The following is a 16,640-nucleotide window of genomic DNA, read 5'->3' on the forward strand; positions in this document are numbered from 1 at the left end:
AAAATCAATAATGATAAACTTTCAACACTTCAAAATTAATATGGTTTATCATTCATGATATTTTGTTGAATTCTAACGACGTTACAAAAATAATGCAGTAAGCCGTGTTTATTTTAGATCGTCATTTCCGGGAAGATATCAGACGTAAACATGAAATGGCAATGGCAGTGATGGCTGGTTCTGGTGTTGAAGCAAAGTTAGACCCGATCGATCGATTCGAGTGTCCTGTTTGTAAAGAGGTGTACAAAAACCCTTATCACATATCATGCGGCTATAACCATACGTAAGTTTGATTATTTACTGTGTCCTTTCTCTTATTGTTCAAAAAATATACTTGCAAAAACTTGTTTGTTAAATATCAGTCACAGTGTTCTTTCGATATTGATTTCATATGTTGTCAACATAGTTAGCGAGAGTTCAGTTTAAGGGTCTACATATATACTTTTCTAACATATGATCAGTTATTTGCAATTTGCATGAATTGTAAGTGTGTTGTATGTACATTGCTTTCTTTAATTCAAGCCCAATAAAAAAATGACAATGTCTCCATTGGAAACAGACTTCAGCCTCAGCCAAATCTTCCCCACTTTTCTTGCTCAGAGGCATTTGGTCAATAACTGAACCGTTGCTTCCATGGAAACTCATTTACCAGGTTTAATGTGGAAGTAAATGGATGAAATCCATGACAACCCACCCACCCCCTGACATGGATGTAAATCCATCACAATGTTAAAACCTGTCCCAAGATATTTATGCCACATATTTTCTAAAATTGTTCTATATTTATAAATACCTCTGGGTTCAAACAACATTCATTCTATAGTTTTAATAAATCCCAAAATTCCCTTTTGAGATGCCCCCTTTAGTTTGTTAGCTAAAAATAAAAAGTCTATTGGGATTCTTCATTTTTAAAAGAGATGAAGATACCCGGATGATAACGTTGAAAAATTGTGCAAGATATTCTGAGTGACTTCCAAATGGAGAAAATATGTAAACATTCCCCATTTTAAATCTCTGTAAGAAATTGGTTCTTATTTCTGTGAATTTTTTTCGAGTTAAAAATCATATGTGTCAATGAAGATATCTTTGATATTTTTCCTCTCATCAATTTTAATTGCACTTCTCTCACAGCTATGTGTATTTTTATTAAAAATTGTCCAAGTATGTGGCATAAATATTTTGGGACAGACTGTAGGCCCTAACTCCTTGCAGGGGTATATTAAAGGTGCAGTTACACAATGAGATTTTTTGTCTAATTTTAAATGTATAGTGACTTGCTCTAAGAGGTAAGTCAATTATTGAGGTGCATGCCATATCCAGAAAATATTTCCTGGGCAGGGAGGGGGGTCCTAGGGATAATTATCAAACTCAGGCTCCCTGAATATCTAGCAAGGTGGTCTATCCACTGAGCTATCAGCGCCGCTATTTTAACTGGTCTGCCATTGTCTTTTTTTCTCCCATATCAATACAATGTACTGATTAAGTCATTTTGACTTCATGATTCTTACCAAAGAGTCCACTGAAAATGAAGCACAATCAGATTTGGGAGCAATTTTCAGACTTTGCTTTCAAATAGGGTTTCACATGATTCAGTTTCTTTACTTTCTTTGAAATGTTACATTATAAAAATAATGTTGATTGCAAATATATGGTAAATCTGATGAAAAATTGCATTATGTGACCACACTTTTAGACAAAATTGAATGTCTTGCTCTGACAAGAACAAAACAATGCCATTAGTGCATGTACATACTAGACAGAACTGATGTCTCACCTCTGGTTCACTCCAGAAAAATCACCGGCCATTTTTGGTTAACCATCACGGTGACTATTGATCACTGACTATTGGTTTTTAATTATTACATGTACTAGAAAACCGATGTATTTCAAAATTGTCTCACAATTAACGTACAATCTCAACTTCTCGGACCATTTGATCAGAGCTCGAAAAAACAGAGTTTAATATCTGCTTTACTGTGAAATCATTTTTATTCGTGGGGGTCAATGTTCATGAGTAGCCAAAGTTTTTCTTGGTTTGTGGAGACGTAATTTCGTCAGTAGCAAGTTATATTTTGTAAATAGATACTAAACAAAAAAGCTTATATACAGTGTATATGTTTGTGGGGATGTTAATTCATGTGCAAGGGTAACCCACGAAAGCCATGAACATTGGTCCCCCACGAACAATGATGATTTCACAGTATAAAAATTATATGTTAAAATTTTCATGTACAAAATTGGGTCGTTCCCCCCCCCCCCCCCCATTGATTTGAAATACTGGGTAGACAAAGGTAAAAATGTCTTATTTGTAGTATATTTTAGGTTTATAATCTTAAGATTAAATGAAGTTGATGTTTAGTTTCAATATTAATTTATAATAGATATCTAATAGAAATCTATATAACTCAGATTACCAGTAAGTATTTGTAAAATTGCTTCACTAGGATATGGTAAACTTTACCAGTAGAGGATCGAACAACGTCTCATACAGGTTCAACTCAGAACTACCCCTTAGTTACCATTACAATACTTGATATCTTTGTATGATCCTTGCATTATGGAGTCTGTGTTTTGTTGTTTAGGTATTGCAAGGAGTGTATTCTCCCATACCAGTCCCGGGATAATGCCCAGTGTCCAATATGTGTGAGATCATTTGATCCCCACGACATAACGAGAGCTGTGGACCTAGAGCATGAGATGAGACAGACTCAACTTCCGTGTCAGTGGTGCGGACAGCCCGTACGTAATTAACACTTACTCATCAGTCTTCATTCACTTCTTGATATCAGAAATAACCAAGATTAATATTTTGAGTTAAATTTCATATGGCAGCCGCTTGTATGGTAATAATTTTTGACAAGATTAAAAAAAAATTATATTACTGGTAATTCCTGCCTTTTTGAAATACATGTATGTTGAAAACTGATTGAAATTTTGTCAGAAGGAAGTTGAGTATACAGATAGGCTACACTTCAAACTACTTTTACATACTTAATGGTTATCAAACTGTTCTACTTTACATTGTAAATTGGAGTGGCTGTAGGTTCTTTTTTCTGTATATAGGGCAAGATAAAAATTTGTTTTAATATCATAGCTTAAGTTATTCATGAAACTTGGCGATTTTGAAAATTTGTTCCTCAGATGACTTATAGCTGTAGATTTATGCATTCTGGGTTTTTTTTTAATGATATTTTTATCTAAAAAATTTACAACAAACATTAATACAGTAAATCTAGGTTAGGTACAGGGCATGAATTCTTAATTTTTGGCAATAAACTTTATTCTGACTCACTAACAAAGTTTAATTCTTGATTTATTTATTTTTACAATACACATAGCACAAACAAATTTTCCATTTTTTTTTCATGAATTGTCATAAAATTTCTGATTCCAAAGATCTTTGCCCCATTCCCAAAATGGTGGAAATTTATAACTTACTGTTGGAGCAGAAATATTCGTTGGAGATTTATTTTAATTGTTTTCAGTTGGCAGTATAAATCAATGAAATTAAATCCACAAGGATTTTTTAACCCAAGTATTGATGAATACAGTGTTGATACGATTTGACGAAATTTAATGCCAATGAAATTTTATTTTGTTTAAAAACAATTGCAACGAAATTTTAACCTAAAGAAAATATGTGCATCCACAGTAAATGGAAAAAAAAAAAAACAACTAAAATAAACCTCTTCTATGAAGCAAAATTGAGGCTGCAAGTATCATATTTTAATTTTTCAGTATAAAGTTTATCGTCTGAGGTCACATATAGCAAATTGTAAACACAGAGATGTTTCACTACCGAAGTTTAAACCAGTTGCTGAGACATCTCAGATGTATCCAATGTAAGTATCTCATCAATATCATAAACGTGGTTAAAAGACGATTCAGTATATACCGGTAAGTAAAAAATGTATCATGACAGATGACAGTTTTAACCTGTTACTATATCACGTTGATACAGTTTAGACTGGTGTTAACAAAAAGTATGTACCGGTATACCAGAGTAATTTCATCATCATCATTATTGCCATTATTTGATGATTCCTGAGAACCATAATAAAGTTATGATTATGTTCACATGATTATGAGCTGTAAATCATTACAATTATTTCATTGCTGTGTTCTTTTCCAGTGATTTGCCTAACCGGTCCACATTTATCTGTCCTATTTGCCATTTTGAAAACCTAGACTGTTCTGATTTAATCAAACACTGCAATGAGAAACACAGACATGAGTCGGGCAGCTTTGTAAGTACATGTGTCTAGCTTAAATCTTTAATTTTTATATTACTGCACAGTAGATTCATTAATTTTGTGGATTGTCAATTTTTTATTGATTCAAAAGAACATGTTTTCATGGATAAACTTGTATGATAGGTATAATACTACTCTTTTCTAATATATCTTTAGAATGTATGAAAATTTAAGGTTGGAGGGGACCCATAAAATCCAAGTATATTATGTCACCATGAATTCTAATGATTCCATAGTATTTGTTATATATGATAATTTCTTCAATCCTGAAGCATCGTATTTTAAAAAGTGCAAGGAAAGTGAAAAGGAAGCTGAAATAAAAAGAGATTGTATTAAACAGTACAAGTTCCGAGTATTTTGACTGTGAATAGATACACAGGAATCAGGAAACTTTTTTGATATATCATACAGAACACGATTACAGGAAGTAAGTGAAACACGTGTTGAAGCAAAATAATGATCAATTTCTATATCAGTCTCAAACTGGTCATGCATAGACAACTACTCCTGGCTCCGAAACGATGAACTGAGAACAGACCGAAGTCAATATTTTTAAAATTTTGAAATAATTTTGTATATAAGACTTTTCTCATGAGTTTGCATTTGTGAATTATACAAATTTGCAGCTTATCAAACATTGAAAAAGAATGAATTAAGGTACTAGTATTTAAAATCTAAAATTTGAATGACCAAAAATTAACCTTTACAAGTACCAGCTGTAACTAGCTGCAGGACTGTAGCTCCCGGTCTGAAAAAATTCGGATGGACGACCTGGGAGCTACAGTGCCTCCCATAGTAAAAAACTGCAATTTACGGCGCACAAAAAAATGCGCTAGGTTTTGACTGATTAATCTCATTTACGATCATATTCTGTACAAATATTTAATCCTAAAAAATTCCTCGGACATTTTACTACAGATATTGTCACTTCACTTGCCTCTGATATTCTTTTAAACACCATCCCCAGCCCTGTCAATTAAAGTGGTGCAAGTTTGTTTACATTTAAAAATGGCGACTCTCGATCTCGACGTAAATTAACATACTTCATTTTCCGAGGTCGGTTATCATGTTGAAGAGAAAGTCTGAGGCAAGTAAAGTGATGATATCAGTAGTAAATTTGCTGAAGAATTTTATGGTTCTCATTATTTTTACAGAATTTGTGTGAAAATAAGGTTAATAAGTCCAAACTTAGCGCAATTTTTTGTGCGCCGTAAATTGCAGTTTTTTACTATGGGAGGCACTGTAGCTCCCAGGTCGTCCATTCAAATTTTTTCAGACCGGGAGTTACAGACCTGCAGCTACAGCTGTAACCTGAATCAGTGTGACAAGGGCAATAACTCTTGTGATCAAATTTCTTCCATGTCAGATAACTGGCATTAACCCCAGAAACTGACAGGTTAACTCCTGCAATGGGAAAGAACCTGGGATGTTGATCTTTGAGGATGAATATCATTGAAGGGGAGAGGAATGTGGTCAGACCGGTTCAGTCCCTGGCATCATATACTAGTAGCTCAGTTGGCAGAGCACCTGACTAGAGAGATTCAGGGGTCTGGCCCATCATTTTTAGCTCACCTGAGCTGAAAGCTCAAGTGAGCTATTCTGATCACATTTTGTCTGTCGTCCGTCTGTCCGTCCGTCTGTCTGTCCGTCTGTCCGTAAACTTTTCACATTTTCAACATCTTCTCACGAACTACTAGGCCAATTTCAACCAAACTTGGCACAAATCATCCTTAGGCAAAGGGGATTCAAAGTTGTGAAAATTAAGGGTCACACCTGTTTTCAAGGGGAGATAATTAGAAATTAATGAAACATTTCGAGAAATTTTGAAAAATCTTCTTCTCAAGAACCAGAAAGCCAGGAAAGCTGAAACTTGTGTGGAAGCATCCTCAGGTAGTGTAGATTCAAAGTTGTGAAATTCATGACCCCCGGGGGTAGGGTGGGGCCACAATGGGGGGTCGAAGTTTAACATAGGAATATATAGAGTAAATCTTTAAAAATCTTCTTATCAGACACTAAACAGCCAGGAAAGCTGAAACTTGCGTGGAAGCATCCTCAGGTAGTGTAGATTCAAAGTTGTGAAATTCATGACCCCCGGGGGTAGGGTGGTGCCACAATGGGTGGGGTCGAAGTTTAACATAGGAATATATAGAGTAAATCTTTAAAAATCTTCTGCTCAGAAACTAAACAGCCAGGAAAGCTGAAACTTGTGTGGAAGCATCCTCAGGTAGTGTAGATTCAAAGTTGTGAAATTCATGACCCCCGGGGGTAGGGTGGTGCCACAATGGGTGGGGTCGAAGTTTTACATAGGAATATAAAGAGTAAATCTTTAAAAATCTTCTGCTCAGAAACTAAACAGCCAGGAAAGCTGAAACTTGTGTGGAAGCATCCTCAGGTAGTGTAGATTCAAAGTTGTGAAATTCATGACCCCCGGGGTAGGGTGAGGCCACAATGGGGGGGTCGAAGTTTTACATAGGAATATATAGAGTAAATCTTTAAAAATCTTCTGCTCAGAAACTAAACAGCCAGGAAAGCTGAAACTTGTGTGGAAGCATCCTCAGGTAGTGTAGATTCAAAGTTGTGAAATTCATGATCCCCGGGGGTAGGGTGGGGCCACAATGGGGGGTCGAAGTTTTACATAGGAATATATAGAGTAAATCTTTAAAAATCTTCTTCTCAGAAACTAATCAGCCAGGAAAGCTGAAACTTGTATGGAAGTATCCTCAGGTAGTGTAGATTCAAAGTTGTGAAAACATGATCCCTGGGGGTAGGGTGAGGCCACATTTGGTGGGGTGTTAACGTTTTACATAGGAATATATAGAGTAAATCTTTAAAAATCTTCTGCTCAGAAACTAATCAGCCAGATGATTCTTTATAATTGTTAAGACTTTGGCTCCAGGACAATTCTTCGGCCTCACAAGAAGGTTCAGAGTTTGATGTAACTTAATATCCCATATATAAACAATTGTAAAGGATCTTTTTTAGGACTGCATGAATACTCAACATGTGATATGACTATAAAATCATCCTGTTAGAAAAGGGACTAATGATTATAAACATATTAAGAATATCCAGGGGTAAAAATGGATTTTATTTATACAGGATCTACATGTATTATTGTACATTGTCCAGATTGTTTGTATTATGACTCAATTAAGCTGATTTTATCATACCTATTGTTCCTCAGGTGAGCGATGTGGCCCATGGGCCTCTTGTTTATCTCCTACTCTGTTACACAGTAATTAAGAAGGAGTCTTAATGGACCGTTATTTGTTGTTGGTTTATAGGTGTGCCCGGTCTGTGCCTCCATGCCCTGGGGCGACCCCAACTACCGCAGCTCTGACATAGTGCATCACCTGAACATAAGACACAGATTTGAGTATGATACATATGTGGTAAGACATCAGGTTTATTTAGAGTTATAAGCAAGCAATAACTCCTTTTCTTATATCAATTAACATATTGTTGATTGATTGACATCACAGCAAACACCTTTCAGTGCACCAGATCATAGTTTTTTGCTAATGTTCTTTTTTGAATTTTTTTTCAGGATTTCAACCAGGATGAAGATGAAATGTTAAAGCAAGCCCTCCAGGCTTCAATAGAGCAAGCTTAATAGAAACCTGAATGGAAGCCTGAAGTGATGCTAGTGTTTTTGGATGCAGCACAGTCACAGAGAGAGAGAGAGAGAGAGAGAGAGAGAGAGAGCGAGAGAAAGAGAGAGAGAGAGAGAGATGAATTAGACACTATGCAGTTGATTTAGGGTGTTAGGTTTATCAGACTGAGCCCAAAGAGCCATTTTAGTGTGAGGTATTTGTAGTATTTGTGGTGATTGATACATACCATGTATCTCCACCAATTACTGCTGTTTTCCATTATTGTAAAGCTTATATATTTATCAAAACTATGGTTTTCTTGAGTTATTATTCTCTTTATAATTATTGAATAAATCATTTGTTGCAAGTTGTGTAATAGTGTTCCAAATAAATTTTTTCTGCCTAAATATGTAAGAAAATATTAAATACATGTCCTTTTTTGTTGGATTACTTTGCATAAGGTATCCGATCCATATTAGGACCTAATATTTTAACCTTGAATATCTATCATGTATATTAGTTTGAAGCATTAGAGTAGAAAAGGATTTACCAAAAGAAATTTTATAATAATATCACCTAAGCTGTAAAATTTACTTAATGAAGATTGCCTTAAAGGGGCATGGTCACGATTTTGGTCAAAAATTATTTTTTTCGATTTTAATGTTTACAATGCTTCAGTAAGGCATTTTAAATAGGCAACCAAAATTTGAGTGTCATTTGATGAGTCATAAGCGAGTTACAGAGCTTACAAATCTTCGCTATGTAAACAAAACGTTTGTTTACATTTTGAATGTTGAAGTGAAAATTCCAGTTTTAGAGCTAAAACGAATGTGTTAATCGGTAGGAACTGTTCATTTATGCTTAAAATGAATAATAAGATGGACAAACCAGCTTTGAAAATTTTTTTACTGGTATATTGAACCTATGTAAACAAAAACAGGGCACGAGACTTGTTTACATGATGAAGAATTGTGAGCCCTGTATCTTGCTTAAAACTCAACGACTGGCACCCAAATTTCATTTGATCATTATAAATGCATCCTAAAGCATTGCAAATAATGAAAACAGAAAAATAAAATTTGACCAAAATCGTGACCATGCCCCTTTAAGGAAAAGGTCATTTATTAGGACACATTCCTCTCTTACGTACTGATCTTATGTACTGATACTTCAACATGAAAATTTTGTCTCTAAGTATAAGTATTAAGCCCATACAAATCTGTTACGCATCCTGATTCATTGAATTTGGGGCTCTGAATGATCGGACACCTTAATTAAGTGGATTCAGGTTTGTCGAGTGATGATTTCTTTTTATATAATAAAAATAAAAAATTGTGAAAATAGTGTAGATTCAAGTTGGTAGATTTCCCCCCAAATCCAATTCCCCCAGGGAATCCTAAATTTAACATATAAATGTGCAAGAAAAAAATTTCATCGCTCTTCTTCCTAACACTAGTAATCCCTGGTACAGTGTAACAAGAAATCTCTGTGCGATCAATAATTACTCAAAAGAATGATTCCTTATTCATTATATGAAAACGTTCTTAAAAAAGTGTACCTTCAAGTTCGTTAAGAGCATCACCCATGGGGCTTGGCACAACACAATAATTTTACCGATTTTTACACAAGAACATTATTATTTTTTTCCCCCAAAACCGCAAAGCCACGATGAGATACATGTATATATACAATGTACTATGTAACGTTATGTAGATTCAAGTTTTTCAAATACCGGTAATGCCCCCTGGTTGGAAGGGGGTGGTGGTGGTACATTAAGATACATGTATGGGGACATTTACTGCCGAAAAAAAACAACAACAACAAAACCATGCACGATTATTTTTAATTAAATGGAAGCATACTCAGTATTTTGATACTAATATAAAATTCTGTTTTAACGTATGAATAAGAAGTACAGCATAAATATGGCATTTCTATCCAAGCATCCTCAGATAGTGTAGATTCTAGAACAAACTATGACCATCGGACCAATACAAGGGCCCAACAGGCACGTAAAATATTTTTTGAAAGGGGGGGGGGGCAGACTCATCCCAAAAATCTTGACAAGCAAAAAAAACCCACACACAAACAACTTCCCAAAATCATGAAAGTCCTATAATCCATGGTGGGGGGAGGGGTGGGGGAGGGGGTAGAGTAGTATACCTATAATTTTAATTTCACTCTTATTTTTCCTTATTTTTATTTCAATTCTCATAATCCCAAAAAAGGTGTGGGGGGGGGCAACTCCATGATAGTTTAAAAATCTCTTCTCAAGAATTACAAACTACAATTTAATTGTCACACCCTACTAGAAGTTTAAAGTTCAAATATAGAAATACATTGTATTGTGTATAAACATGATGATTGAATGTTTGAAAATATTTTCCTCAAGAATTACAATGCCGTGATATTCTATGCAAGCATCATCATATCCTACATGTATATCCTCATATCAAAGTGACCGTGACCTTTTGTTTTGGAATGCGCTGATTATTTATAGTCAAATTTAAACCTTTGATATTATTGGGTCTATAGTCATCAAACTTTGTTAGTTGGTTTTACACAGTATCCTACTTTTTGCCCATTATTATCAATTATTCATTTTCCAATTTTGTTGCTATCTTTATTACGTTGATGCCTTGTAAGATTGGTGCGTTGGTGCATAGTATGATATGATTTCCCAAAACTAAGTTTCAACTATCTTTTAATTTTTTGTTTAATGTATTGTCAAATATTTGAATCTATAAGAATTTTTGCGAGATTTACAAAGAACAGTGACATAATAAAAAATATTTGAAAGTTATACAAGAAGTGTTTTTCAGGGGAGAGAGATGGACCTCTTGTTTCACTTCCAACTACCAATTCTGGAGTTTACAAGTAAAGAACCTTGTCAAACATTGGCGGATCCAGAGGGGGGGGGGGGTCCGGGGGTCGGAACCCCCCTTTCTCTCGGACTAATGAATTTTTTTTGAAAACTTGTAATGCCTATTTAAAGGCAATTCTCCCCATTTATAATACAAATACTGAAATTATCTCAAATAAATGCTTTTAAAATTGCTTATTTAAAGAATCTTTTACAACGTACCGTAATTTACATGTACATGTAATTCTTTATGAAAAACCCCAATTTTTTTTTTATCGAAAAAGGTGCTTCTTTTTACTCATCAGCATCCAGTGTTCACATCCATGAGTAAGCATGTGGAGAATTTAAAAAAAAATACTTAAGCAGTTTTGCTAAAAACACACATTTATAATAACATCTACAATGTATTTTCTGCTTTACTTCTTTAAAAAATCGACTATAGTTCATACAGTTTTAAACTGATTAGCCATCGAGTAAAACAGCGTTCAAGTACGAGTACGCGCATTCGTTTTACTTTTAACAGTTGCTTTCAAATGTATTGTAAAATAATTAACTTAATTATAATAGAAAAGTTCTACTTCTTTTTATACGAAAACATTGACCCGCTTATGCAAGTTATGCTATTTTTCTGGAATGCTAGCTATACGGAACCTTCATACCCACATGAGAAACAAAAGAAAGCCTTTTTTGTTTTGTTTCCAAGAATCGGAAATTATGTTACAAAATACCGTGTAAGGGGTTTATATGTAAAGTTAACCATTATGAAAATGCACAACTTTTCAAAATTTTCCTGAATAAGATCGCATCTGTACTAGTGCCGGATGATGTGGCGCACCCATTATACAGAGGTCACATCAAGTTCCCTGGGACGACTATTGCTTGTACAATTGTATTACACATGTTCCATCTATTCAGCAGAACAACTATCCCAGTTGTCATATCGTATCATTTAGACCTTTATTTAAGATGACAATTGATAGAAATTGAAATCAATGAATAGTTCAGAATTCAAACATCAAACACATTTTTTTTTTTTTTTTACCAGAAATTCATTTTTATAATAGCTTATCGTAATAAGTCTGAATTATTTTTTGTTTCTTAGTGTTTCGTTCTATTAAGCATAGCATAGACGCACATTCTCATTGCTGGAGACTTGGTTTTTTGAGGCTAGATATTATGCAAATCTTCCTTACCTAAACCAAATTGTTCTGTTCAATAATGCAGTGCACTCTGATAGATATGAAAAAGATATTGACGAGATAAATGTTTATTAAATTTATGCACGGAAAACATTCGAAAGGCCTTGTTTATTGATGATGAATTTTGCACGCATTAATTTTCATCAATTGGAACCCCCCCCCCCCCCCTTTTCAAAATTGCTGGATCTGCCTCTGTCAAACCAAACAAGACTCAAGAAATCGAACACATTTATGTATTAGACAAATAATTTTTATATCTAAATAATGCTGAACTATAATTACTAGCAATTAATGGTTTTTTTTAAATTGGAAGAGTTATTTGCCCTTGGTCAAATAAAAGGATGGTATTCCTTAACTTTTTCCTATGATAAATTGTAAAATTAAAGTAAATAAAGTAAATAAAAATACACATTCTGAAATGAATGGTGTTTAAATAGTTGAAAATTTATATGGGGGATACAACGTTATTGATGATCTATCAGACCCAGTATATAAGTATATTATAACAAAACATACCAGTATCCTTTTTCATTCTTCCACAGCCACCTAACATTATATTTTTTATGACAAAAATATACCTCGTACTAGCTGATAAGTTGGTTTTTTTTTATTTAGCATCAGTTATTGTGCTTTGTTCATAACAAAATGATGAAAAAAAACCCCCAAAATAGACGGACTCGATATATTTTTTTTTCAAATTTATTTTACTGTTATGATTTTGAAACTTCATAACAAAACAAAAGGTCTTTTTCCATTTCAAAATAATCTTTTCCTTAATACGTTGAATTGAATGACATAACAAGTTTTGCGGCTCTTTTAATTGATTTTTTAAACTTCAGCTAATCTGTTCTGCAAGACGATACGGTTCTTCACTGACGTCACAGAGTTGAAACCATGTCGCATCGTCAGGGAGAGAGGGGGGCCCCGACAAATCGACCACACATCGCGAGAGTGAGGACCACACAGAGAGAAAATCATCCACGGCGAGCAGAATTGCCTTACCTACCTCAGAGGTAGAGAGCGGAAAGCTGGCTCACCGCGGAAAAAATGGAATCTTCCGTGGGGATGTCCTGAAATAGGACAGCTCCAAATTGTTTGTTTGTGTTCATTTCGTAGTTAATCAATCTTATATTGGATGGCATTTATTGATTTTGTCATTTATTGGATTACATGGTCGGTTGGTGGTCTAGAATTGGAAATGGACACAAGTGTTTTGTTGTTTTCAATTCCAAATCGGTTTGATGATGGCGGATTAATACAAATGTGTGTTCTTTAATTGTGAAATTAAATTGAGGTGTGTCTCAAGTTTATGTTGACCATTGCTTATAAAGCATACAGTGATATTATTTTTGTGTATCGTAAAACTGGTAAGTATAATTAAAGTCCAGGTTTGACCTGTGTATGAACTTTAAAACCTGTGTGATAGCTTATCGTGTTTGTTTACATGTTTATTGTGATTTTGAAATAAAAAGTAAAAAACCAAAAAATAAAAAGAATGACAAATGTTGATTTCATGGAGAGGATACTCATAATACACTGTAGTTTTAAAAAACCAGGTAGATTGAACAGAACGAACAGTATTAACTCGTATAAATTTGGTTAATGTTCATGAGAACGTTGAATTGTTGACATGTATTTAGTGATATAGCTAGAGCTTGTCGAATGTTTGACCATCAAGTCAAGAAACCATTTCAAATTCCTCAGTACACCATAGAAAATCTAGATTTTTGGACGTCTTTAAAATTATTTGTTTGAATTCATTAATTTTTGAAGATATTGCGCAGAGGAAAATGTTCATTTTTATATAATAAATTGATTTAAGTGTTTGCAAAATTGATTTGTTAATAAATGACAAAAAATTGATGGCTTTTAAACTTAAATTTCTGTACATCATAACTTTATAGGATATGCTGTAAAAAGAAGGGAAAATTGATAGAAATTGAAATTGAAAATATTGCATAATTTATCTAATGTTTACAAAAACGTGTCGGAGTTTTGTTTATTGATTCTTAGATTAAACATTCATCAGCAAAAGAGGACTTTGAATAATTTTTTTTTTAAAGTCTTAGAATATATATTTCTTTGTTTATTCACATATTAGTTCTATTTACAAATCATTTTTATGGCTAATGCAATTCTCCCATGCATTGTAAACGAAAAAAACTTGGACAAGAATATAAATTATTTCTCTTTGTAGCATTTCCTTAGTAACACATATTTTATTCTATCAAATATGAATCGTAACCAAGATTAACCTTATAAATTATATTTCATTATTTAAAAGCACCACAAAAAAACCTTAATTTTCGATCATAAGCAAAATTGTTTTGATTTAGATATACATGTATATTAGCACGAACATTGTTTTCATAACAAAGAATTGTAGGCTCCGTATCGGGCTTTTTACTCAAGGACTGAGTATGAAATTTTCGTACCCATTAGAAATACTACAGAAAAACAAAGTTAACAGTGAAAGTGGAAAATAAAATCTGAACATTTTCAGCTCATGTTGTGCCCATCCCCTTGTTAAACATTTCATATACATGTAATTTAAAATGTTGTAATATTCATTTGAGACGACTTCATTAGGAGAGGAACTTGTAAGTTGCAGGAACTTGTTTCCAATCCTTTTGTGTTATTTACACAATAAAATATGTTCAAATCAAATCAAATCAGACGACTATGATGAAATAATATTACTAACATATTTATGATTTATAATGATGAATTTTATCTTAAGAAACATGTGTGTTCAATGGAATATACAAGTATACAAGGAGCAAATCAATTTTTGTCCGGAATGACAATAATTTCAATTTCCTTTAAACCAGAGCCACTTAACATTTTCATTAAAAAATGAAAAAAAAAATCTAACAAATAAAATTGCACCCCCTATTGTAAAAACTATTAGTGATGTAAAACGATATCTAAAATATTGTGGTATAATATAATTATAATTATTTTAAAAGATAACGTATTTTGTTGATTCTTTGGGTTTTCTGTTGGATGACCGAATAACTAAGTATTCCAATATAAAGAGAATAGTAACAAATACACGTATATGAACGTACAATCAGGAGATAATATTTTTCGATGGAAAGTGAGAACTGAGAGGTGTACACAATGCTCATATTGTATTCTTTAAGATATGTGGAAATGTTTTATTGAAACTTTATAAAGATATGTGTGCAATAATTATTTCACATTGTGCTATCGAATTATGTACTGAAATAGCGCCCTCAATTTATTAATTTAAAATGGCGAAAATACTACAGTACTACCAGTATGTATAGCAATGTTCAGATACAGGACAACCCTTTGACATTCAGTCAAATAAATATGTTTAGTATTGGCTAAAAATGCAATTTTATCTTTACTAAACAGTACTTAATGGCATTGCTAACCATGTCAAACATTCCAGTTAGCAATCATTTGAATGAATGGCCCAGGTTTATCCAATGGAAAAATAATATGACCTTGAATATCAAATGATCATCGAAAGAAATTTGATTATTAATCAGTATTATTATTCTATGAAATACTCCAAATTCTGGAATCAAAAGGAACAGAATTTAATTGCAATATCTTCAGTGTCATTTGGCCTCGACTGCATACATTTCTTGATTCTTTAAAAATGGTGCGTGGAAATCTTTTATAATCACATTCATGATTTTAATGGTTTGAAATCTAAGATTTATCTTGTTTTCATGCACAATATGTTGCATAATTCAAACCACACTTGAACTATCTAATGAATATTCAAGAATCATTCACTTACACTCAATTTGAATAAATTTTCTGACCGATGCGATGCTCGCACGTCAATGATAAGACTGCATCTTAAAGACTTGCTTACTCACTGGCCTTGTCGTTAGATTACTTATTATTGGCCTTGAATGAACACAGTCATTTATACTAATCTATATTCGTCTAGACTCTGACCTGCCTATTCGTATATTATGCATGACGACGTACACGTCATGATCAAAGCAGCCAAAGATGGCATACTATAGCTTTTGTGTATAGTATACGTTTTACAAACTCTCAGAATCAAGCAAATACAAGTGCACTTAGATTATTTGTCTATTGCAACTTAATTTAATTTGAAGCTGTTTTTCACCATTTACACGCCGGATGACACACATGCATGGATACGGAATGCAGGTCATATTGCAGGATGTTTTTATAGTATACCAATATACACAACCTATTTTCAAGTCCCATCTGGTCAGGAAATATTTGTTTATTATTATACACCAGTACACTGTATTAAAAGGCACCTGAGTGAAAGATATTTCTATAATAGCCTGATTATCATACATTGTAGTACAAGGAATAATTTTATTATAAAAAGAGAATATTTTTAACCACAGGCGCCTGTGCATGTGATTGTATTCATTGATTTGGTAGATGTGCATGTATACCAATTACACTATAGATTAATAAAAAAAATAATTTCATCAGACTAATGAATGCATTTAAGCATTCCTGGTTTATAAAATGGAGATATTGGACCGGTGTATTGTAAAAGATTGCCAGATTAAAAAATAAACTAAAGTAATTATTAATGAATGAATTGAAATTCACTGGATTGGTAATCAAATTTAACAACACTGATATTGGAGAAGTATACTGGAATTGATGATATAAAACAACGAATGAGCTACAAGTATATTTGATTTTAACAATGAAGTACTGAATTGATGAACGAATTGAGGCAATCTGTTAAACG

At 33.3% G+C, this 16,640-nt stretch overlaps 1 protein-coding gene across 1 annotated transcript; it reads left to right on the forward strand.

Annotated features, from left to right (window-relative positions):
• Window positions 1-85: 85 nt before the first annotated feature.
• On the forward strand, window positions 86-8,217 carry LOC128190700 (E3 ubiquitin-protein ligase RNF166-like). The gene is made up of 6 exons (XM_052862835.1): window positions 86-283; window positions 2,583-2,739; window positions 3,739-3,842; window positions 4,133-4,247; window positions 7,538-7,645; window positions 7,801-8,217. Exons 1-6 carry the CDS (start codon window positions 156-158, stop codon window positions 7,864-7,866), a joined length of 678 nt encoding a protein of 225 aa, XP_052718795.1. The 5' UTR covers window positions 86-155; the 3' UTR covers window positions 7,867-8,217.
• Window positions 8,218-16,640: the final 8,423 nt, after the last annotated feature.

Source organism: Crassostrea angulata, chromosome 6 (assembly GCF_025612915.1).
Source record: "Crassostrea angulata isolate pt1a10 chromosome 6, ASM2561291v2, whole genome shotgun sequence".
Classification (NCBI taxonomy): Eukaryota; Metazoa; Mollusca; class Bivalvia; order Ostreida; family Ostreidae; genus Magallana; species Magallana angulata.